Raw genomic sequence first — 25,388 nt, 5'->3', positions numbered from 1 at the left:
ACGTGTGCAGTGTGAATGGGCCCAGTGTATCCAAGGAGGTATAAAAAACAAAAAACAAATAAAGACTACTTATCCCAGAAGGAAAGCCTCTGGATCCCATGCAGGGCCGGTTTGAGGGGCCCCAGGGCAAGCTTAAGCAGGGGGCCTCTCGCAGCCCCCTCACTGCTCCCCAGGGCACTTTCCCTGTTTTTAGACAAGTATCTATTTTTTATGTTATGCCACTTAGGGTTCTCTTTGAAAGCTAGACAGAGCTAGTTCTATATCAATCTGCTTGTAGACCTGCTATTACTCTCGTTACTGCAGCATGCGCAACCACCATGAGAGAGAATACATGTTCCTCACCTATTAATAAGATCTTCGTTATCATCACTTTCCATCTCATCTTCAATGGCTGCCTGAAGATCTCCAATACGCTTAAAAGCAAGTTTCAGATCTGCCTGCAAACTCTGATTTGCAGCTTCTAAGCTCTCCAGATCCATCTCCTATAGAAACAAATATAAGAAAGATTTATCAGTCTAGGTTGCAGGAAAGTTGGGTAGCTGCTGGCATTATACGAATTCCAATTTGCACCACCCAGTAAACTTTTAAAGTGACATTAATTTTTCCCAGATGATAAAGTAATATTAGGTTTTGAAAACAAGAAGTATTGGTGCATATTGACAGCAGTTCTTACATCAGGGGAATAAAGAATATCTGTAGTTAAAAGTATCATGGTTTACAAATATAAGGCCACTTATTTGCAAAAAATCAAAAAGATCCCTTTAACAAAAGGGCCCCTAAAGCCCCATACACACACTCAACAGCGGTCTTTTAAGGCTCGTACACACGCCGTACTAAAGGCAACGACGGGTCTGTTGTCTGCCCGGCGGATCGCTCAGAAACAGCCTTATCAGTCCGCCGACAGACTGTACACACGCTGTACTGTCTGCTGAAAACCCGCCCAGCGGGAGGTGACGACGGACCCGTCATTGCCTTTAGTACGGCGTGTGTACGAGCCTTTAGGATCTCACAACTTTTCTTGTGAAACACCTAAAATCTCTTGCTATTGTTCAAGCAGCTGATAAGACAGATAAGAAGACAATCCAAATGTTGTATTGACTTCTTATCAGCCGCTTGAACAATAGCAAGAGATTTTTTTTAGGCGTTTCCCAAGAAAAGTTGTGAGAGGCGAGCCTAAAAGAGCGCTGTGGAGTGTGTGTATGGGGCTTAACTTAATTAACTTTTATCCCAATATTTCTCAAGGTTCATACACACCTACCAACTATCTGTCCAACTAGCTGACAAACTTGTCTGTTAAGCCCCATTCACACGCTCAACAGCGGTCTTTTATGCAGCACAATTGTCTAACAGCTTTTGTTGCGAAACAAGTTGAAACAACTAAAAAAAAAAAAAAAAGTATTTTGCTATTGTTCAAAAAAGCTGATAAGACAGTTGAATAGACTCATCAGCTGTTTGAACAATAGCAAAATATTTTTTATAGTTGTTTCAACTTGTTTCACAACAAAAGTTGTATGACAGACAAGTTTGGCAGATAGTTGGACAGATAGTTGGTAGGTGTGTATGAATCTTCACAGGAGATGTTCTCAATCCTTAATAATACATTTTGTGAGCATCTAGCAAGTAAGAAAATAATTAAAATATGGGTAATGTTTTTTTAGTAGATAAGATAAAAAATTATCTCCTAAGAGAAAATTCAGGAAAAACTTTAATTGAATAGGGGCGTATGCTTGTTGACAAACTGTATAGTATACAAACTTACCTGCCTCACTAAGGGCACAGTTCCACTAGCCGGACGCGATTGCATCCAGCCGGGGGTGGCTTCCCGTAGTTTTCCAGAAGTCTGGATTCGTCTGTCACTGGCTGCTAAGGGGTGCTAGATGCATGCTGCGGAAGTCTGCAGCATGCCATCGATAATTTCCCTGGGTTGCATTACATCATGAATGAAACTTCTCCACTGATATGCATTGGCTTCAGTGATGTGATGTGAATTCGCAGCTAGTGGAAACAGGCACTCATAAGTATAAAAAAAAAAAAAAAAGGCTGTAGAGACCTGTTTCACCACATTGTATTCTCTTCCAGTACTGCCTGTTGCAGGAGGCAAGGCACACCACCAACCACCGCCCTGACCCTATACCAGATCTGCACTACAGCAGATGATGCTTTCTAGGCTAGAAAACAAATGTGAGGCCACACATCATGGAGTTCTGCACTGCCTTCTAGACAGGAAACCAAACTCTTAAAGGGATCCTGAGGTGAGAAGGATACGGAGGCAGCCATATGTATTGCCTTTTAAACATTACTAGTTTCCTGGCAGTCCTCATGATTCTCTGCCTCTAAAACTTTTAGCCATAGACCCTGAACAAAGCATGCAGCAGATCAGGTACTCTGACTCAAGTTTTACTGAATTAGCCATATACTTGTTCCAGGGTTTTGACTCAGACACTATTGATGCCAGAAGATCAATGGGGCTGCAAGGCAACTGGCATTGTTTAATAGAAAATAAATATGGCAGCATCCATATCTCTCTCACCTCGGGTTCCCTTTAAGACTCAAGTGGATAGGAGAAGCCTAGTGGTACCATTGTAGAGCTGATGTATGGCTATGTGGTCGGATAGGTGTGGCTACAGTTGTTTCTGCAATCAGATCCCAGTATTAGAAAGTCCTGTCTGCACAGTAACTGCCACAGGTCCACATAGGCTTGTTTTTTTCCAAATTAAGACTAAGATGAAAGTGATAACACTGTGTACAGCACCTTTAGTGAACAATGTTCGAACGTAAAAACCTCCTTTGTCTGTTCTACCTTCCTTTTAAAGTGTAACTGTTGTGCATAAAATAAAAAATCAATTCTTTATTTTTATCTGGTTATCAAGTAATAAGGATGCTAACCAGGCAATCCAAAAGTTAAAATCACTATTACTTTTCTTGTTGATAAATGATCATTCCCCAGTTTACCTGACTTATTTGCTACACACAAAATTGACAAAATTTGGTACACAAAAGAGAAGTTGCAGGGCATGTTGGGTTGTCCTTTTGTGCTATTCTACTTTACCTTCAGACTTAGGGCTCTTTTCCACTATGAAATGCAATCGCGATTGCGATCGAGATCGCAATCGCGTTTCAATTTCCACCATGCGATTGCGATTGAGCTACTATACTCATAGTCCAGCTCAATCGCATACAAAACGCGGCAGGACAACGATTGCGCTTTGACCAAAATCGCATCGCAATCGGATCGCACTAATGGAAATTGCTGCTGCAGTTTCCATTAGTTTAATGTACCTTGCGATCAGAAGCAAATCGCAAATCGCAGGCTAGTGGAAAAAGGCCCTTAAAGTGGACCCAAATTAAAAATACAAGATTTCAGAAATAAAATCTGTTTCTAAATTATAATAATAAATAGCAGCCTTTTTTCAGCTGCATGATGACAAATATAAAATATTTAACATTTATTGGAGGAACCCCTTCCTTTTTTTCAAATTGCCGGGACAAAATCTGGCAAACTGGTGGAGTAGGTGGTGTCCGGCAATGGAGGAATTGCTAATGGCTGCCCCCAGTATAACCCTAGTTATGAAAAGAGAAGGGTTAAAAGCATGCACTGAAATGCTCATAGGCTTGAAGGAGAGTTTATTTATCTTTGTATATGTCAGAGTGGTGCAACTAAATATTTTTAATTAAAAAAAATGTTTAGTTTGGGTCCGCTTTAACTAATGCGGCCTGATAGGCTGAAGCCTTTTTCCCTCCTGTTTTCCCCACCCACACCTCTGTTCCTCTCTGATTGGCCAATATTTCTCATGCTGAGACAATGCACTTTCTATAGTGAAGGGCGAGCAATGCACACGCAATCAGGCTGAGGAGAGTAAGGGAGGAAATGACATCAGGATTGGCTTCAAAATAGACAGTTAAAATGGGAAATGCTAAGAAGGATTTTCTCTTTTTTTTACTGTAGAAAAATCTCTAAAATCAAACCATGCACAGTGCAATACATATGTTATGTAAATAGAGCAAGTATTTATCTACTTATATATCTGGGTTTTATTCTGAGATAGTATGGCTGACAGCTCCTCTTTAATAATAAAGACAATACAATAGGGATGGACCAATGTTCCCCTTTGCATTGTGTGCGCCTGGTGTGCAGCCCCAAAAACTCATGCAAAGTTTTCTTCATACAAAAATGTCTGAGTTACAAAAGATGCCATTGGTGGCCTAAACATCTAGCATTCTTTAGTTTCATATCAACTGCAGAATACAAAATTGTGTATCTGTGTTGTAACGTAGACCTTTGGCTATCACACTGTAAATGCATCCATTTATTCTGCAGAACCAGCGTTGATGGAGAAAGATCTGTGTTCATTCCTTAAAAACATGGGACATCTCTAGGGACTATCTCCGACTCCTCTAATTGATAGTCTATCTTTCAATGAATATTTAATCAGTTCATAAAACAGCAGCCACAATATTGTGTATGCAATAGGCTTGCTTTTGGCAGATGCAAGTCTAAGCTGCTTGGAGCAAACAGACAAAAAGATATACGACCCCATGATTTAGGAGGACAAAAATAATCACCAGCTCATGTCTTTTCCGACTGGCTTCTGCCTCTTTTTTGGCCAGTTCTCCCATTTCCTCCTTCATGTCTCTAAGCTGCCGCTGCATCCTCTTGTTCTGCTCCTTCTCCCGGTTCTCCGCTGCAGCTCGCTGGTCTCGCTCCTCCGTCAGCTTGTCTATGTTTTCTTTTAACCGGCCAATCAAGCTCTGCAAGAGGAACAGAAGGAACTGAGTGATGAACTCAAAATTAAGAAACTCTTGTCAGATATAGGGGAAGTATAAATATAGGTGCGATATCTGCACCTTCTATTCATTTTAGAACATGGCTATTTTTAAATAATCGTTTTTAGAGCTCAATCATTTCATAGGATTAAATTAATAAAGTTTCCATCTGTGCGTGAGAAAATGTATTAATACTGTCAGGCCTTGTTGACACTTATTAGAATTTGCATGTGTTGTGCGAAACTGTGATTTCACGTTTGTCGTACATCTAATGTATTTCAATGGCATTGTATTCCTGTGCGATATCCAATTTGTGTTTAAAGCAAATTAACGCAGAAAAATCCAGTTTTGTGCGGAAAATCCCATGCCAATTTGAAATTACATTGATATCTTTGTAAATTAACTATTGGTATGCAAGGGAAAAAAAACAATTCATACATAAAAAGGTGTGCAAATATTGCAAAGCTGTGGAGGAAAAAAAATTAAAACAAAATACCCCAAAAACTGTAAACAAAAACCCCCCAAAAACCCAAAAAACAGATTTGTGCATATGGGAAATCGCATGCAAAATTTGCAAGGATAAGTGTGAATGCTGACTCAAAGGTTGTATTTGTTCCTTGCAATTTCTTCTAATAAATGACTTCCAATGTCAAACAGTATATCTATACTTTACACACCTGGGGCTTCTTCCAGCCGGGGCAGCCGTCTCAGTCCCTCGCCGCAGCCCCGGTCCTCCTCCGTGTCCCCGCTGGCCGCAATGATCGTGACCAGCCTGCACAGTAGATGTGTGCAGGCGTAGTACGCGCCAGATGACGTGGACGCATGGGCACAAATGCCTGCGCAGGAGCAGAAGAGCCAACGTATGAGAGGCGCAGGAGACTTGGGTGCAGGATACAGCTGGTATATGGCTGATTCTGCTGCTGCACAAGTCCCGGCCATGTTAAATACTATTCCCCCTCCAGGCCTGCCGTGGATGGTAGGGAATGAAATAACTTGGCTTCCAGCAATTAACATTTCACAGGGACAGCGGCCGGTGGTTTCCGTTGTGTTTGCCATTTGCGATTAACGCATGCGATTACTGCCACGCACCCAATCAAGCATGCCAGCCCAAAAATTTTCAGCATGATCCATACATGTGACCAATCCCCCTCCCCCCTAAAATGGATAATTTGATAACTAGAACCAGCCCTGACTGTAATATTAATCTAAAACAAAAACTGTAAGATACTTACCATATATACTCAAATACAAGTCGACAACGTGTATAAGTCGACTCCAATAGTCAACCCTCTTACGCTAGAATTTTTTAATGACTCAAGTATAAGTCTACCCAGCAAAGTTAATGGCTGCACTTGGGGCTCAGGAGGGGTTAATAACTGCACTGCATACAGTATTGCAGCCAATAACCTCTCCTGTCCCTTAAGTGCAGCCAATACCTCCTGCAGGCCCCCCAAGTGCTGCAATTATTCACTCTCTTTTATGCAGACCAGTATTTCCCCTCTGCCCCTTTCCTTGTTAATTGTTGTGGCCAGGACTTTCAGACCTGTGTTTTCTTGGCATTTCCTTTCCTCAAATTATCACTTACCACAGGGTAAATTGCTGCAAATGGGAATGGCAGTAATAGTACACATATTACTCAGTGTGCTCAGTGTTGCCTGTGACTCGTGTATAAGCCGACCCCTATACTTTTATGAAGTGAATCAGACCTAAATTTCTAGACTTATACTTGAGTATGTGCAGTACATAGCTTATGGCAAGCTGAAGTGTTTTGGCAAAAAGCTTTTTTTAAGCCACGCTGACCACACTAAAATCAGATAACCATTATAGGTATTATGAAAATAATCCTGGAGATTCCCCATCTTGTCATTATATCGAAATTCACTTGTGCGAAGTGGAGGAGCTTGTGTTGTGTTAAATGCAGGCTTCTTTACCAAAGGACCATCACTATGGACTGTTCAGAGGTCCTGTGGAACCCTGTAGTAGTCTGCAGTAAAATACAATTGCTACGTACGTTGCCCGATGAACTACATCGGTGAAATCAATACGAAGCAATAGACCTTACTTCTCTGAAAGAGTCAAAGCTGTGCTTACAAAGATACTCTCTGCGCCTTAAAAAAAAAAAAAAAAAAAAAAAAAAAGCACCTGTAGCCGCGGTGCCAGAAAAGAGGGCTTTATTGCTCATAAAGCTGTCATTTCACACCTCAGAAACATGTCAGCTTACAAAGCTATAGCTGGAACAGAATCCAGGCTCCACTCACCTCCATGCGTTTCACTTGTGTTCTCTCAAATTCCAGCCGCGTTTCCAGCTCTCGGATTTTGGCCTCCTGTCTGCTCACGACAGATTTATCCACCATAGACTGCTCTAGGAACTCCAGCTGACTCTGCAAGCCTTGTAGCTGCACAACGAGAAACATGTGTCATTACAATCACCAAACAAGCAAAGGAACGCTGCCATTACAAAGCATTTAAAATCCCCTGACTGATATTTAAAGAGGTATTTGCATTGTTCTGAACAAACAAATACAGAAAATGCCTGTACCGGCTCCCATGACAATTGTCCTGGAATAAACTGCTGCATCTCCTGTTTCATTAGCCTTTCTGAACAGGATGGATTCTGATGTGACTGTGTACAGTTAGTAATGAGCAGAAAATAGAATATCTGCCACTACATTTCTAATATTTTGCCAGCCCTTCGTGGCCACGTTCACGGCATTCAGCAGGAAGCACAGTGCACACTGTGGGTGGTTTAAGCTGCAAGTAAAATTTTCTTCTGAAAATTATAGAAAGGAGTTGGAGGCTTTTTAGAGTGCTAGTGGACTCACCTAAAGGTGGCCCCTAATGATCCAATCTTTTTCATCCAATTTTACCAAATCTATGTAGTAAAAGGGTACATTTGAGTGAATGTATTCAATGGCTACTATAGGCATTTCTCTTATATTACATAGAAATGGTAAGATTGGATGAAAAAGATTGGATTGTTAGTGGCCACCTTAAAGCGGAATATAACCCTGCATTTCAACTTTGCTCTAAAACATTATTTACAGCATATTATATGCAACCAGAATTTTTTTATTACTAGACCAGCATTGGAAGGGTTACACACAGAGCTTTAAAGTTCCGTGGAGAGACATCGGAAGTTTATATAGATACATTTAAGTAAACACAATGTAACAAGTGAGGAATGTGACTAACTCTCTCTCTCTGTGTCCGGGAGCTCCTGCACAGTCAGAGTGTGTGTCACATTCCACACTTGTTACATTGTGTTTACTTAAATGTATCTATCTAAACTTTGGATGCGTCTGGATTTCTCTCCACTGAACTTTAAAGCTCTGTGTGTAACCCTTCCAATGCTAGTCTAGTAAAAAAAAATGCTGGTTGCATATAATATGCTGTAAATAATGTTTTAGAGCAAAGTTGAAATGCAGGGTTATATTCCGCTTTAGGAGAGCCATTAAAAGTGGCCCTAATACACCAGTTGCCTGGCAGCCCTGCAGATCTTTCTGGTCAGTAGTGCTGAATCACACACCTGAAACAAGCATGCAGTTAATCTTGTCAGATTTTTTTGTCAGAAACATCTGATCTGCATACGCTTGTTCAGGGTTTATGGCTAAAAGTATTAGAGGCAGAGGATCAGCAGGGCTGCCAGGCAACTGGTATAGTTTAACCTCCTTAGCGGTAACCCTGTGCTGGAACACGGGGTAAGCCGTCGCGGAGGATTCCTCAGGCTCTGCTGGGCCGAATTGCATAATTTTTTTTTCAAACACACAGCTAGCACTTTGCTAGCTGCGTGTTTGTTGCGATCACCGCCGCCGATGCGCCGCTACCCGCCGCGATACAGGCCCCCCCATACCCCTTGCGCAGCCTGGCCAATCGCCACGTCACTCCGTTCGTCGCCATGGCGACGGGGAAGCCCTCAAGGAAATCCCGTTCAGAACGGGATTTCCTTATGGGCAAGCGGCGCCGGCGGCGAACGGTGAATACGGGTGGACGCCGCAGGGAGGGGGGGAAGCATGTAGCTAGCGCTAGGCTAGCTACATGCTTAAAAAAAAAAAAAAGTGAAAAAATCCCTCCCGCACCCGCACAGCCGCACTTATCATACCGCCAGGGAGGTTAAAGGAAATAAATATGGCAGCCTCCGTATCCCTCTCACTTTAGGTTCCATTTAAGCCCAGAGATGTCAGAAAGTAGGTGAAGCAAATCTGCAGCTGGACCATTTTCCCATTGCTTTTATATTCTGAATATTTGAGAGAGCGGAGTTGGAAACCATAAGGCAAATTCTCCTGTCCGTGTCTCTGGTACAAATAATTTTTTTCACCTCTCCTCTGTGGACATCCAGGTAAAGATGGCAAATTCAGTATGGCAAGACACACTTAACTGGAATTTAGGGATTTTCCCTCTCTACCAGAAGAGTTTTGTATTGCTGTCTCAGCCCCTGCTGAAGAGACCCACTTTATTTCTTGCCTCTGTTATTTCTCATTAACTGTGAGAAAGCATGTGAGGTAATTTTACTGAAACGCCACAGAAGTGGGCATAACATGCCAAAAGAGGGACCAAATGTTCTCCACTATCAATAAGCAAAATAATACTGTTGATAGTGGGACTTTAACCCTTTAACAGCCAATTTATTTAGAGGCTTGAAAGTGCTCCAGGCAAATTTATTTTAGCACGTTTTTATTTATTTTTCTTGCTTCTAATTTGTACTGATATAATGTGAATTAATGACACCTTGTCACTAGGGGGCAGTGTGAGACAATAACAGAGGACTTGTGATTTCAGTTTATTTTCTGCTAGTAGGGAGAAATCAAAGCACTCCAAGAATTTACAGCACGAGTTCTGCCGACTGAGATCAAAAGCAGTGCACTTGTCTCAAATGAGATAGCTCTATTGAAGCTGCTAATGGCTTAAAGAACTACTAAAAATCTGACTGGTTTGGACTAGTCCATCTCCTTATGAGGGATTTTCAGGGTTTTCTTTTATTCTTTTCAAAAGCATTCCCTGAATGGCAGTTGGTAAGTCTAACTGGCAAAATAGTGTGCAAGAGAGTAGGGAGGCTACTACTATTTCGGCAGTTGGACTTGGCAACTGCCTTTCAGGAAATGCTTTTGAAAGCAAAGAAAACCCAGAGAATCCTACTTGAGGAAATGGACCAGTTCAAAACCTGTCAGATTTTAAGAGCTTGCCTTTTTTCCCCTACTACAGTGGTCCTTTAAGAAAATGATATTTCAGAAACGAGGATTTTATCCTAAAGCTAAACAGAAGGACATCACATCTGACTCACTGGCAACACAGAAGGAACTTTCTTACCCTGCAGCATTACAAATATCAAATATAATAAGCAACTTTAACACTGTTATCTGAACACGAAAAATGCTCTTTAATATAGTGGTAAGGCAAAGAGAAGCAACGAGGTGTGAGAAACAAGAAAAGAAGGTTCAGATGGCAATGGCTAATGTACGGAAAAAGCAAAAAGAAGAAATCAAATATATTGACTTCTTCCTTCAAGTCTACATTAATCCACTGCTGAATAAGTGTCCTCCCCGCCACCCCTTTCCCTTCCAGGATATCGACTGGGAATTACTTAATGTGCTTTATTTACTTAGCCTCACTAACATAGCTCTTAATTACCGACAATGAATGTATTACGTGAAGGAATTGCATAGCGGAGTCATGCTGGGTTGGGAAAAGGTCATGGGGTTATTTGAACTCTCTGCTATCCTCTGAATGGGACAGATGAATATACTTCAGGAAACACATCATTAAATATCCCACATGCTTTCAGGTCAGACTATTGCATATCGCTTTACAAGCCTTGTTCAGTCACTAAGTGTGCCCTCCTATGCGTGAAAAAAGGTGCCTGGAAAAAGGAGCACAGGGGATTGCTGCTAGTATAATTAATGATATTCTACTACCTCATTCCGATCTTTACCAATATTTTACCATGACCTAATCTGACTGTACTCTCACACAGAACCCTCCTTCTACCCATGCTACTTGACCGCATCACACCACGGGAGTCCTGAACCCAATGCATGGCAATGGAACAGTTTCCACTTAGTGCATTGTGTGCGGAGCGATCAGAGAATCCGCCTGCCATCCCCTCCATACACTTTCACATTGGGAGATGCGGAAGTGACACGGACACCAGCCGCACTCGCATCACTGGTTAGTGGAAATGGGCCCTTAACCCTCCCTCTACCAATGCCTAACCCTCCTAACACCCCCCCCCCTCCCCAGCATAACCCTCAACCCCTCCCTGCCGCAAAGCCATGACTTGCGCATCAATAAAGGCACTTGAAGGCCCGAGGTTACCGATAAAATAGCTGGAGGTGGAGTTACCTGCTATGCAAATTGCAGCTACTGTATATAGCGGGCACAAATTTTATCTGTAGCCACGGGCCTCCAAATGTCACTTTATTGCAGCTAATGGTTGCTGCAGCATTGGGTGCCCAAATTTGTCAGCAGTGCCACTAATCGCGGCCTCGCTTGAACGGCTATCATTGCTGCTTATCGTGGCTTCGGGTGCCTAAATTTCCCCGCACTGCTGCTACTCGCAGCTTTTCTATCTGTGTTCTATGGCAGCATCCTTTTTTCCAGTGCGCCGCTCACACCTAAATTCTCTGTACTCCTTCCTATACCCTATAATATTATCTCCATCTTTTAGAAAAAACATTTGCAACCATGTTCTAACTGCGGCCAGTCACGTGAAAATGTGTAACTATTTACTATTCTACTGCTGATGGAAAATTACCTGCAACCTAGTTTTTCCTGGTCACTCTAACCTGCTGCTGTTCACACATCGGTCATCCTTCCCTCAGTTTAGCACACAGAAGAGGGGCTATTACACTGTCCGCTGTACATAACAGTATAGCATAGTGACACACTTTGCTTACCACAGTGCTATGCTAGTGGAGTGGTGCTGTGTAAAAAAAATTAGCAGAAACAGCAGTCATGGGTAAGCAGATAAAGCTAGAGTACAGGACATTTCTCATCAGACAATGGAGTGTAGACTATTATTCAGTCAGCATTATTACACGGCAAAGCTTATTTTGACCAAGAAAGCAAACTTGATTTCTGTCAGCAGATTCTACCCAATTCATTTGACAGCCCTGCATATGTAGACTGCATAATACTGCAAGGTTTTGGTCATGTGACAAAATGTGACAAATATATATAGTATGGGGCAACAAACAAGGTATACTTTCAAATTGTAAACATAGGCCCTCATGCTACAAAGGTATGGCGAAACCAAACAAGATTGTATCATACAGAACACATTAGCACCTTCCATAGTTCTCTTGTTTGAGATAAGTGCCCTGCTTTTGACCTTAGTCTGCAGAACTCATTGTGCTGTAATTCTTGGAACGCTTTGATCTCTCTCTCTGCTAGCAGAAAATATAGAAACTGAAAGCAGAAGTCTCTATTATTGTCTCACACTGCCCCCTAGGGGCCATGAATACACATTACAGCAGTACGAATTAGAAGCAACGAAATAGAACAAGTAAGAAATTTTAAAAAAGTGCTAAAATAAATTGGCCTGGAGCACTTGCAAGCCTCTTGATTTCTTAATAATTTGGCTGCTAAAGTGTAAATATAGATTTAAGGTCTATGATTGATGTTCAGAAGGTAAAACAAAACTTTTTTTTTGACGTTTGTGGTAGAGTAGAGATGGGTTAGGACTTTTGTCAGCTATTGAATTGTTTTCGGTGCCAGTTACGGCCTTTTACCATCAGAAATGAAATGATTTCTGCTAAACTTATAATGAGGAAGTTACTTCTCTACACACAGTTGGTTTCATGTCCTGTAACTAAACTCACAGATACATGAAAGTCAATTATATTCCTTCTCTTGAATAAACCCTTACCGTAGGCTTTTAAACGTACGGCAACTGTTTCAGGTCTAGCCGCTATCTACAGCTACAGTTTACTGACAGCCTTTGTACTGCAGCAGCCACCACTGAGAAACACTATCCCAGATAACACAGCGCAGAAGACATGCAGGCACTAAAGCCCCCATGTGATCAGTTTCCTATCGCAGCCATTTTGTCCTGTAGAGGTATTGCCACAGGCACCTTATACTACAGCTTTCTACCCCATAGAAATCATCGCTGGGTGTAAGCTATGCACAGCTTGAGCTACGCACACAGTACAAGGAAATAATTTATGCAAAACATATCTCCAAGCCTGCGGCTCCTCATCACCTGAAAGCCCACACATTAATTCTGCATCCCAGTCAATCGCTTTTTTTCCAGCTGAGTAATTTTTTTCCCTCCTGGCTCATCTTAAAGCACCGAAAACACAGATGATGTGACCACAACACTCTTTAAATTAATGGTGCATGGTGTAATGTATGAACATATAGATTCATGTTAAAAAGGAAAACGGAAAAAAAAAGAAAACAAGTGGGATCAATATTTTGGGCTGTGTCCATGAACCCTGCAAGACTACCCCAATATACAGGATTTGTTCTCATAGATTACATTATGGCTCATTAGTCTGAAACTTACAGGTTTGTGCTACAATCTGCATTAGTGTCAATGTTTTGCTTGACTTTCTCGCTCATATTTTTTGTTTGTTGAAATGTCAACAATTATTTGCGATGGCCCTGGAAATAACTGTCAGATTAACTGATCAAAATCCCATGTCTGTCTGCACAAATAGCTTCCATGCTAGGTTATATACCGTATTTCGCGCCGTATAAGACGCTCCGGCATATAAGACGCACCCAGGTTTAGAGGGCAAAAATCAGGGGAAAAAAATAATCAAAACCTGGTCTGGAGCGTCTATATATCAGGAGCGTCTTGTACATGTCCTCCCCCAAATGGTGTCCTATGTTCCTCATGTGTCCCCCATGTGTCCTCCTGTATGCCCCATGTCTCCTCGCTGTGTCCTCTGGTGTGAACCCCTTGTCCTTCCATGTCCTGGACTCCCCCCTGTGTCCTCCTGTTAGACCCCTGTGTCCTCCTGTCAGCCCCCTGTGTCCTCCTGTCAGCCCCCTGTGTCCTCCTGTCAGCCCCCTGTGTCCTCCTGTCAGCCCCCTGTGTCCTCCTGTCTGCCCCCTGTGTCCTCCTGTCTGCCCTGTGTCTATTTGTCAGCCCCCTGTGTCTATTTGTCAGCCCCATGTCCCCGCTGTGCCTGGCTCGTGTCCCTGCCTGCGTCTCCTCCCTCCCCCTTGTGTCTCTGTGGCCCCCCCGCAGTGCAAACAGCGGCAGCAGCAGCTTACCTCCTCCATCTTGCCCGCGGCGAAAAAAGACATCCGGCTTCTCCGTGCGGCTTCCTTTAGTGTCAGGCTTCTAATGACGCGTCATTGATGATGCGTCATTAGAAGCCCGGCACTAGAGGAAGCCACACGGAGAAGCCGGATGTCTTCAATCGGCGTGGGCAAGATGGAGGAGGTAAGCTGTTGCCACTGCTCACACAGGGGGCCACAGAGACACAAGGAGGAGGGAGGTGACGCAGGCAGGGGGGGAAGCCAGGCACAGCGGGGACAAAGGCAGGGAATCCCCGATGGCGGCGGGTCGGCGGCTCGTATCGGCAGGCGTTCGTAAGTCGGGGATTCCCTGCCTTTGCCATATAAGACGTAGGGACTTTTCCTCCCCACTTTTTGGGGAGAAAAGGTGCGTCTTATACGGCGCCAAATACGGTACATACCAGAAATGGTACATTTAAAGGGAACCCGAGCTTAGAGAGATATGGAGGCTGCCATATTTATTTCCTTTTAAAGAAAATCTGTACTTCCTGCTGCAATCCTGGCTTGTAATTGCCAGTTTTAGGCAGTGTTTACAAACAAAAGACATGGCTGCTAAAAGCTTGTGATAGGCTGAGAGTAGCTGAGTCTGTGACTCATACAGAGCATGCAGGGGGCCGGGAGAAGGTGTGTATAGCTTCTATCCTATCACAAGCAGACCAGCACATCCCTGCCTGAGTCCAACAAAGCAATCAGAGGAAAGAAGATTAGATTATATAACAGAGATAACACAGCCACTGTGCAACTAGGAAAGGCTGCAGTAATCCAGACCACATTAGAACAGGTATAGGAACTTATAGGATAGAAGAAATAAGGATGAAAATTTTGTTACAGAGTCTCTTTAAACAATACCAGTTGTCTGGAAGTCCTCCTGATCCTCTGTCTCTAATACTTTCAGCCATAGTCCCTAAACCAAGCATTCAACAGACTCAGCTTTTACTGGATTAGCCATATGCTTGTTCCAGGGTTTTGACTCAGACACTACTTATGACAAAAGATCAACAGGGCGGCCAGGCAACTGGCATTGTTTACAAGGAAATAAATATGGCAGTCTCCATATCCCTCTCACCTCGGGTTACCTTTAATTTGTAAATAGTCTCCCTGAGTGTTTATGTGGCATTGTTGCCAAGGCACAACATTAGTTCTTGCAAAGTAACTTTCAAAGTAACTTTCCAGGGAGACAGCACCCAGATGTAAGAAACTGGGAGTGAGCCGGTTCCAAGCCTCGGCAGATAATATCACCTGCAGGGCAAGGACATAAGCACATGCATGACATTTACCACAAAGGTAAAAAGGAGTTACGAAAAGTCGTTTATAAGTGTTTCTGCAATCTCATTGGGTGTTATTTTATAGAGTATGGCATCCTTTGGAGCTTAACAAACATGGCTTATAAATCTGCCTAATATTGTATACTTGCTGTTTAAATAAGTTTGTGAAACAACAACTAGATAAAGATAAACCACTTTAGCCTCAGCTTCAGTATATCTATGTCCTCTGTGACTTCATGTAAGCCACAAGGACAGAGACAATAATCTTGCAGCGGAAGCAAAGCTGTGCATGATTAGGTTTGCGCCTGTGTACACCTCTGGCACTATCTGCTGCAGTAATAACTGGTGAAAGGGAATACATGTTCCCTGAGCCAATAAGATTAATTTTTACCATTAAAAATACTTTTCTCAGCTCATAGTGAAAAATACACACTGTAGCATTATTTCAGAGACAAATATCCTCACCATAAATGTGCCAGAAACATAATATAAGTTTTGTGATAAACAGTAGAAACAGTAGCGGTTTTTATTTTTAAACTGGAATTGGTAAATAATGCGCTTTTTGCTTTGTACCTCTTTTTACCATTAAAATGCATAAAAAGTAAAACTGTTCCAAGGGAAAAAAAGCCATACAATGAAAGTCGTTTGCCTTGAGAACAACAATATACATTTCATTTAGATGTCATAAGTAGAGATAAAGTTATTGCTGATTAAATAGAGACATATACTGTAGCTAAAATGTTGAAACTGCTCTGGTCCATAAGGGGAAACAAAGGTCTGAAGTGATTAACCACTTTACCCCCGCCCGTACGAATTTCTCCGTCCCTTTTTCCATCCTTTAGCCCCCAGGGACTCAGAGATCCGTACTTTCTGCGCTCCCGCCGCTGCCCGCTCGTAAACACGACGCCCGCCGCTAGTAAACACGCCGCCACCCGCTCGCCCGGAGATCAATGAACGGGAAAATCCATTCCCGTTCGTTGATCTAAGCCCCGCAATGATCCGCTGCTCTCCGATGGGCAGCGCGATCATTGTGAAAACAAAAAAAAAACATTTACAGCCTCCTAGTACTTCCTGCGAGCGTCCGGAAGGACGCTCGCAGGTCGCAATAAACAAAAAGTTACTGTTGCCATCTTGTGGCCAAATAGTAAAACTACACCCTAAGCATTTTTTACATAGAAATAAATTAGTGTTACACAAAAAATGTACTCATTACCTCCCACACTCCCCATTTTTTTTTTTTTTTGTAATAAAAAAAAAATTAAAAAATTTACACTTAAAAAAAATACATAAATAGTTACCTTAGGGACTGAACTTTTTAAATATTTATGTCAAGAGGGTATAACACTGTTACTTTAGACGCAAAACTGAAAAAAATGCACCTTTATTTCCAAATAAAATATTGGCGCCAAACATTGTGATAGGGACATAATTTAAACGGTTTTATAACCGGGACAAAAGGGCAAATAAATTTCATGGGTTTTAATTACAGTAGCATGCATTAGATTCAAGATCCAATCCTATGGGCGACATCGTGGGGCTGAGGCTGGACAGATATGTAGTCAGCCTACAAGCTGATGATGCGTTCTGTTGAAATGTATGGGGAGGAGGGAAAACGGAGTGCTGCAATGGTGACTTCCAGCAGCGTGGCAAAAACAAAGCTATGGGGGTGTCGCTAGTTCTTTGCGCCAAGATCAGCAAAACAAAAAGTTCCAAGTAGCTAAAGTAGCTGATCACCTGCAACACTGCAACATGCAGGTATATGGAGAACCTGGCCTTGCCCAAATCAGAGCTCAGAGCCAAATTAACAGCTATAGGCTTCTATTAATTATCTATGCTGCGGAATAAAAAAGGTGGGCCGCTCATGGAAGCCTCACAGATCCGGCGAGCCCTGGAGCGGCTTCCCGCTTTGGAAAAAATTCAGCTAGAATTAGGTGATTTAATGAGGGATGTTTGTAATCACATCACAATCTGCCGAGCGTCTCCAGAGTCATTTCAGAAAGCAAATGGCTTGAGAGCGAAAGATGTGTGTCATTATTTGGGCTGTAAAGGTTGAGGTTCTATCTTCAAGCCTGGCATGGGTTAATTGAGTAAATTGCTCCTCTTTTTTTCCTCTAATACGTCTAATGGGAGGATGATTTGCGATGCTTTGCACGTTATTAGTTGCACGCCTCTCTGCTGATCCCGCACATAAGCATGGTGTGCAGCAGGCTGCCTGTCTCGCAGTATTAATCCTCAAACCCCTGCAAAGCTCACAGGAAATATTAGCCGAAAATGTACAGAGAACAACTAAAACGCTGTTTGATCTGCAGTGAGAGTACAATTATAACTGTAGCTTGCTGTGATTAATCAGCGCTGGATCTGAGGATGGCCATGCAAGTCAAACTGGTGTATGGCCAGGGCCATTTTCCAGCTGAGGTAACCAGCCAGATGCCTAGGGCTCTATCTGTTGGGTCACCATAGATTCATGTGAAGCACACTGTTCTTTATGGAGTTTATACACAGCTGCGAGTTACATGAAAGTGGGGGTGGAATGGTAATCTGTCAACACAGGAATCAGCCTCCTCTATTAGTAGAACAGTAGTGGGTTGGCAGGTGCAACTGATGTGCTACTTAAAGTGACCCCAAGGCGAGAGTGATATGGAGACTGCCATATTTAGCTCTTTTATGAGTTCAGGACCCTAGGCTTACACCCCCCCCCCCCACTAGTGACCAGGCTATTTTTTTTTTCTTTACAATTTAGTGCTCTGCAGCTTTAATAGCTTGCTGCAGAGCCATATCAATTAACATACAAGTGAATACCCCCTCCCCTTTTCTGCCCACCAACAGAGCTTTCTGTTGTTGGGCTCTAATGGCTGGTGTAAGGTTTGTTTATTTTTGTATTTAATTATCTTTTTTTTTTTAATACATTTCTCTATTTTTTAAAATTTTCATTACTCCCCTCATTCCCCCGCCAGCCAATCAGGGCGATCCTCTCTCATAGGTATCAACCTATGTGCGATCACAATCTGATTGCGATCGCAGCCTCTCTAGGGGAAAGCTGAGTGACATGGCTGTCCCCAGTACAGCGATGCAATAGATCGCAGCGCTGTACAATGTGAATAGATAGCGGTGTCAACGTCTAACAGTCTAATAGCGGCGATCGCCACTGGTAGACACTTAAGTGGGGATGCACGTGCATTTTATTGTTTTATTGATCGAGGTCCTTTAAGTAAAGGATTCTTTACCGTAAGGGTAGTTAAAATGTGGAATGTATTACTACAAGAAGTAGTTATAGCTAATTTCTATATTTGTGTTTTAAGTGGGCTTAGATGCTTTCCTTGCATTGTAGGACATCCATGGCTATGATTCCCGGTGGTGTTGATCCAGGGATTTTATCTCGTCTGGAGTCGGAATTTGTTTTCTCCCTTTCAGGGTTAATTCGTCCAAACCTTGTAAGGGTTTTTTGTCTTCTTCTGGCTTCACTGATATACGTGAGAGTGCAAGCTAGTGTCATACGTTTTTCTGGTTGAACTCAAAGCACATATGTCTTTTATCAACCCAACTAACCAGGGCCACCATCAGAAATCTTTGGGCCCCACACTGGGCAAACCTACTGGGCCCTCCTCACGCTCCTCTGCCCCCACATGGCAAATCACAATTTTTGAAGGCCTGAACACACAAATGTCTGTGTGTCTACTTCATGCTCTCCCATGGCTGGGAGTGTTCTGTGTATGCTTCTTTCGTTAAGACTGTTACTGCGCTTGCACAGAATGCTCCCAGCTATGGGAGCACAATGGAGGAAGAGCAAGACCTGAAACAGTGTATGCGCAGGGCCCTGCAACCCAGCTGGATTGTGCGCTCTTCACAGGAGCTTAACAGTTTGGACTGGATGGGTATGGAGGGAGCTGACAGACTACAGGGGGCTGGAAGGAGCCCCAGGTAAATAAAAATACTTTTCTCCTATTTGTCTAAGGTTTACTTTAATCACTAACTGACTAAGGTAACTCCTGGATGAGTCTCCTGGCACCTCGTACCACATTTATGGGCAGCCAGAAAGACAGACACAGAGTGCGGCTGGGGTCCATGTGTGGCACTGTTTGCCGGGCCCCAGATTCACTCGGGCCCCATACAGCAGTCCTACCTGTGATGCCCTGAAGGCGGCCCTGCAACCAACTCTGTGGCTCAAAACACACTAGGCAGAAATGCTTGTGTTTTTGTAACTAATACAAATCTATGGGCCGCTTGTAAAAACACATATAAGTGCCATTACATAGTGCGTTTTGGAAAACGCACAACCTACTGCAAGATTTTCAAAACCGCATGTAGAACGCACATAATGCATCTCAATGGAGATTCAGAGGAATGCATTCTTACATGTGTTGTTTTTTTAATTATGCTACTATATTTTACTTTATTGATCAATGATTAGTGACATTAATAAAAACACAAATGCAAAACGTACAAACAACGCACTAAACCGCAAATGCAAAATTCAATCGCAAATGCATACAAAAACACATCAACAAATAAAACCGCACAGTGCAGAAAACCCATGTTCTTCCAGCCTGTAACTATGTATGCACATCAGTTAACACGAAAGATCTCATAATGGAGTAATGAGATCAGAAGTGCTCATATACTGATACCATACAATCTTATGAAGCCAGAAAAAAATGGACAAACTAACAATTATTGTCAGCTCGAGCTCACTGGGTTGTGTTGAAGTCGAGGGAGACTGTTTCTGGGGTAGAGATATTGCTCCGTGGCGTCTGTGTTGCACCGTCGGCCAAAACGAACAATTATTGTGCAGTATAGGACTATACAATGTTCCTGGCTGGCAGGAGAAAGCAAAAAGAAAGGATATAAGGCCATCATCTTATTGACAGCTCTAAAGCCCAATCTACACGATACGATTCTTTGTACGATTAGATTACGATTCTATTTACGATCAGATTAAATCCGACATGTCCGATCGGGATTCTATTCGATTCAATTTAAATTGCTATGGCAAAACAATGGCAAATCGAATTGAATCGAATCCTGATCGGACATGTCTGATTTAATTGGATCGTAAATAGAAGTGTAATCGAATCATACAAAGAATCGTATCGTGTAGATGGGGCTTAAGTCCAAAAAAGAGGCCAAAATGGAGGTGCCTCCAATAGCAATTAGTGACTCCGCATCCTGACAGGAATTCATATCTGATTGGCTGCCACAGATAACACCTCTGCTTTTCAATTGGTGCAGTTTCTTAGGAAAGAACTGTAAAAATGATTTGCGCTACGCTGAAACGCCACAATATAATGACAGAAAAAAAAAACGCCGCTACATCATCAAGTACATGCACCGAAACCTATTTGCATTCACTTTGTGCTCGAGTGTTCTAATTGCATTAATAAAGATACTGTCAATTCTGACCTCTGTCTGCATATACAATCTTGCTATGACTTGTGTAGCAATTAAGTTAAAAAGTAGATAAAAGTCCCTCAGAAAAGATAAAAAGGTTCTACTTTCAAAGCAATTATGTGTTTCAAGTTTATCGCATTATTCCCAGGCTTTCTACACAACCAGAGTTATTAGGCATATTAAATCTGTACACAGCAATCATCCATGGCTTCTACATAAAACTAAATTATTTCTACAAGTACGAGCGTTCCTGAGGCACATTCCACGATTGGCTGGCACTGTATTTCTAGGAAAATTATGGGGGAGGTTAGCAGAACACTAGTGAAGCTTCTATGCAGAAAAGAGGTGGCAGTGGAAGATGAAGAACGCAGCGGATGTGATCTGCTATGCCTTAGGCTACAATGTCACTGTCATGTGCAGAAAATAGCAGCTCTCTGGAAATCAGGAAATTAATATAATAGGGATGCAAGAATGTGTGTAGGTTTGAAGCTCGCTACCTCATGGTGGGACCTTGGCAACGTCAAGTAGAGAATTGCCTGTTGAGGTGAAGTATGGTGGGGACTTTGTAGGCCCCATGCCGCTACGGTACCCATGAAGGCCTAACAGGAATCCCAAACAGAGATTGCTGAAGCGAAGTCTGTGGAGTTGATGGACTCCCATCAGAAGCCTCCTTGGGTGGCAGAACAAGGAACACTGGCTAGATATAGAAGTACTGGGGTGGCCCAGGGTCAACCAAAACTAGCACTGCTGCCTTGCGGTAGAAGGTGAATCCAAAGGCTAGGGTCTATTTCCACTAGGATATTACATATTACATTTTACCACATGCAAATTTTTGTATTCTTTGTGAATTTTAGTATGCAATCATTATATGGGAAATGGAAGTATGGTGCAGAAATTTGCAACACGCAGTCCATATTTTTTCTGCATTACACCACATTTGAAAAAAACAAAAAAACAACCTAATTCAATGAAAATGACTACATTGACATTGCATTTAAGTTTCGATGTAAATAATCACATTGTGATTTCGCATTAATTAGCAAAGGACCCTAAAGGAAGGGACCCCGACAGAAAATCAGAGTGCCTGGAAGCTTTAGGTAGCAGCTGCATCAACAAAATTGGGTGCTGAAAGCCAATGACCTACACAGCAAATCAATACTGAAACTAAAGCGATGAAAGAATGCGTGAGCCTGATTCTCTGCACATCAACAGGCATTGTAGACAGGAACCGGGGGTCATGATATGACACTGCAGGGCCAAGATGGTGTGCATTTATAATGTGATCAGGATTTTACAGTTACCGTGGTAGTAAGTAAATCACGCTCTGAATGTAGCATATGTTATATTTATACTTTTTGCAATTAGGGGATTCCTTGAGATGGAATTTTATTGCCACTGGAACAAGCTTTGCCCAACAAAGAAACCAGGAGATACGAGCAGTGGCCTTCTAAGTCATCCAGTTTAGGCATCAAGAACACATTCCTTTAGAACAATGTCATATGCAAGTTCTACAGTTTTATGTAGGTGCAAAACTCAAAAACAGAACACGTCTCTGGTCTACTGAAACCCATTCTTTGTGTTCTGTATCCACTGAATGATGATGGTAATGTGACTCCAAGGGCAAGTTAAGCTCGTCACAGCTGGCCTGGAGGTGGGAAAACAGAGGAAGCAGACATATTCACAGCTCTGAGCTGTATTTACTATTGTTGCCATAGCTCTACACATGGGGCCTCATCAAACTGGCCGAGATATAAACTGTCTCTGTTGCCCGGAAGCACTGACATGAATCTGGTTGCTATGAAGACTACAGGGGCTGCTGTCAGGAGTGCAGAAGACTGTCGTCTACACCAGCATAAATCAGAGGACTTTATAGCACAAGGATGATTTTCTCTGGTTTATATTTACAGAGATTATTATAGATGTATCAATAAAGTGAAAAACGAAATCATCACTAAACTTGTCAGTTTAGCTCTCTTGAAATTACTTTGCTTGAACTGTGAGCTCCAGAAACCCCTGTAATGAAGCCGTAAAACGCCACTTCTTGCTGCCAGATGCCAAGATATATGACACAGATATATGCGAGTGAGGCTTAGCTTGGTACACCTCCCTCCATAGCTAGAACTACTGCCACAGGAATGGTTGGCAAGGGGTGCAGCTGGGAAATCAGGTCCTTTATCCCTCATGTTGGACTGCACTATGTCGACTTTTTCTACCATCTATTATGAAGTGTGCAGTGGTGAGACCTCTACATCAACTGCAAATTCCAACTTGAAACTCAAAGCTGCTTGTTTTCGATGCACAATAAATAGGAAGGAGGAACTCAATTGGGTCAATAAATTTGCGTTTATTGAGCCAATTGAGTGCCTCCTTCCTATTTATTGAGTTACATCTGTTTGGATTGGTGACCACAGGAGGATTAAGCACCGGCTGCCTAGGCTGAACCAGGCCTAAGGAAGGTGAGGGCCACTGCACTCCCTTATGCTGTACTGTTTTTGGTGCAGACAAATAGTTGATGGGGGAACGGTTAAAGTGTACCAGAGCTCCCCCCCCCCCCAAAAAAAAAATGGATACATACCTGGGGCTTCCTCCAGCCCCATCAGCTTGGATCGCTCCCACGCCGCCGTCCTCCGATGTCTGCAGCGCCGGTACTGGCTCCCACTTCTGTCAGTAAGCTCCAGTCTATGCAAGAGAAGTGTGCTCTTTGCATATCTCTCCAGCAGCTGCTGGAGAGATACGCAGAGGGCGCTCTTCCCTTACGTCAGACTGGATCCGACTGACGGAAGTGCGAGGACCTGGTACCAGTGCTGCAGACATCGGAGGACGGCGGCGTGGGAGCGATCCAAGCTGATGGGGCTGGAGGAAGCCCCAGGTATGTATAAATTTTTTTTGGGAGCTCTGAGTCCCTTTAAGGTTAGCTGTGGTGGGTGGTTAAGGTTAGGCTTCCATAGAGGGAGGATTCAGTGTCAGAACATGGTTAAGCTTTAGCTTATAATACGGGAAAAAAACTCGTTTCAGCTTCACCAGGCTTCTTTTTTTCCTCTGTGCCCTTTTTGCATACATGTATTTTGGGGAAACACTGACATTTTTTGTATCTAGGGGAAATGTTGCTGCATTATGTGTATTATATGGGAAACGCTGCCACATTATGTATATTTCATGGGAAACGCTTCCGCATTATGTGTATTTTGGAGACACACTGACTTTTTTTTTTATCTAGGGGAAAAGCTGCTGCATTATGTGTATTATATGGGATACGCTGCCATATTATGTGTATTTCATGGGAAACGCTGCTGCATTACAGTGATGTGAAAAACTATTTGGCCCCTTTCTGATTTCTTATTCTTTTGCATGTTTGTCACACTTAAATGTTTCTGCTCATCAAAAACCGTTAACTATTAGTCAAAGATAACATAATTGCACACAAAATGCAGTTTTAAATGATGGTTTTTATTATTTAGTGAGAAAAAAACCCTCAAAACTTACATGGCCCTGTGTGAAAAAGAAATTGCCCCCTGAACCTAATAACTGGTTGGGCCACCCTTAGCAGCATTAACTGCAATCAAGCGTTTGCGATAACTTGCAACGAGTCTTTTACAGCGCTCTGGAGGAATTTTGGCCCACTCATCTTTGCAGAATTGTTGTAATTCAGCTTTATTTGAGGGTTTTCTAGCATGAACAGCCTTTTTAAAGGTCATGCCACAACATCTCAATAGGATTCAGGTCAGTACTTTGACTAGGCCACTCCAAAGTCTTCATTTTGTTTTTCTTCAGCCATTCAGATTTGCTGGTGTGTTTTGGGTCATTGTCCTGCTGCAGCACCCAAGATCGCTTCAGCTTGAGTTGACGAACAGATGGCCGGACGTTCTCCTTCAGGATTTTTTGGTAGACAGTAGAATTCATGGTTCCATCTATCACAGCAAGCCTTCCAGGTCCTGAAGCAGCAAAACAACCAGACCATCACACTACCACCACCATATTTTACTGTTGGTATGATGTTATTTTGCTGAAATGCTGTGTTACTTCTACGCCAGATGTAACGGGACGCGCACCTTCCAAAAAGTTCAACTTTTGTCTCGTCGGTCCACAAGGTATTTTCCCAAAAGTCTTGGCAATCATTCAGATGTTTTTTTTTAGCAAAATTGAGACGAGCCTTAATGTTCTTTTTGCTTAAAAGTGGTTTGCGCCTTGGATATCTGCCATGCAGGCCGTTTTTGCCCAGTCTCTTTCTTATGGTGGAGTCGTGAACACTGACCTTAATTGAGGCAAGTGAGGCCTGCAGTTCTTTAGATGTTGTCCTGGGGTCTTTTGTGGCCTCTTGGATGAGTTTTCTCTGCGCTCTTGGGGTAATTTTGGTCGGCCGGCCACTCTTGGGAAGGTTCATCACTGTTCCATGTTTTTGCCATTTGTGGATAATGGCTCTCACTGTGGTTTGCTGGAGTCCCAAAGCTTTAGAAATGGCTTTATAACCTTTACCAGGCTGATAAATCTCAATTACTTTTGTTCTCATTTGTTCCTGAATTTCTTTGGATCTTGGCATGATGTCTAGCTTTTGAGGTGCTTTTGGTCTACTTCTCTGTGTCAGATAGCTCCTATTTAAGTGATTTCTTGATTGAAACAGGTGTGGCATTAATCAGGCCTGGGGGTGACTACAGAAATTGAACTCGGGTGTGATAAACCACAGTTAAGTTATTTTTTAACAAGGGGGGCAATCACTTTTTTACACAGGGC

General features: G+C 42.7%; 1 protein-coding gene across 24 annotated transcripts in view; it reads right to left on the bottom strand.

Moving 5' to 3' along the window:
* Window positions 1-25,388, bottom strand: part of MYO18A (myosin XVIIIA) — a 488,146-nt gene that overhangs the window by 39,955 nt on the left and 422,803 nt on the right. For all 24 annotated transcript variants that reach the window (XM_068270111.1, XM_068270110.1, XM_068270109.1 and 21 more), the window contains 3 exons: window positions 7,023-7,160; window positions 4,564-4,749; window positions 343-482 (listed from right to left, as the gene is read on the bottom strand). In XM_068270111.1, coding sequence (XP_068126212.1) covers window positions 343-482; window positions 4,564-4,749; window positions 7,023-7,160 — 464 coding nt within the window. The remainder of the gene's footprint in view (window positions 1-342; window positions 483-4,563; window positions 4,750-7,022; window positions 7,161-25,388) is intronic.

This window comes from Hyperolius riggenbachi, chromosome 2 (assembly GCF_040937935.1).
Source record: "Hyperolius riggenbachi isolate aHypRig1 chromosome 2, aHypRig1.pri, whole genome shotgun sequence".
Lineage (NCBI taxonomy): Eukaryota > Metazoa > Chordata > Amphibia > Anura > Hyperoliidae > Hyperolius > Hyperolius riggenbachi.
This window is presented reverse-complemented; position numbering and strand designations above follow the sequence as displayed.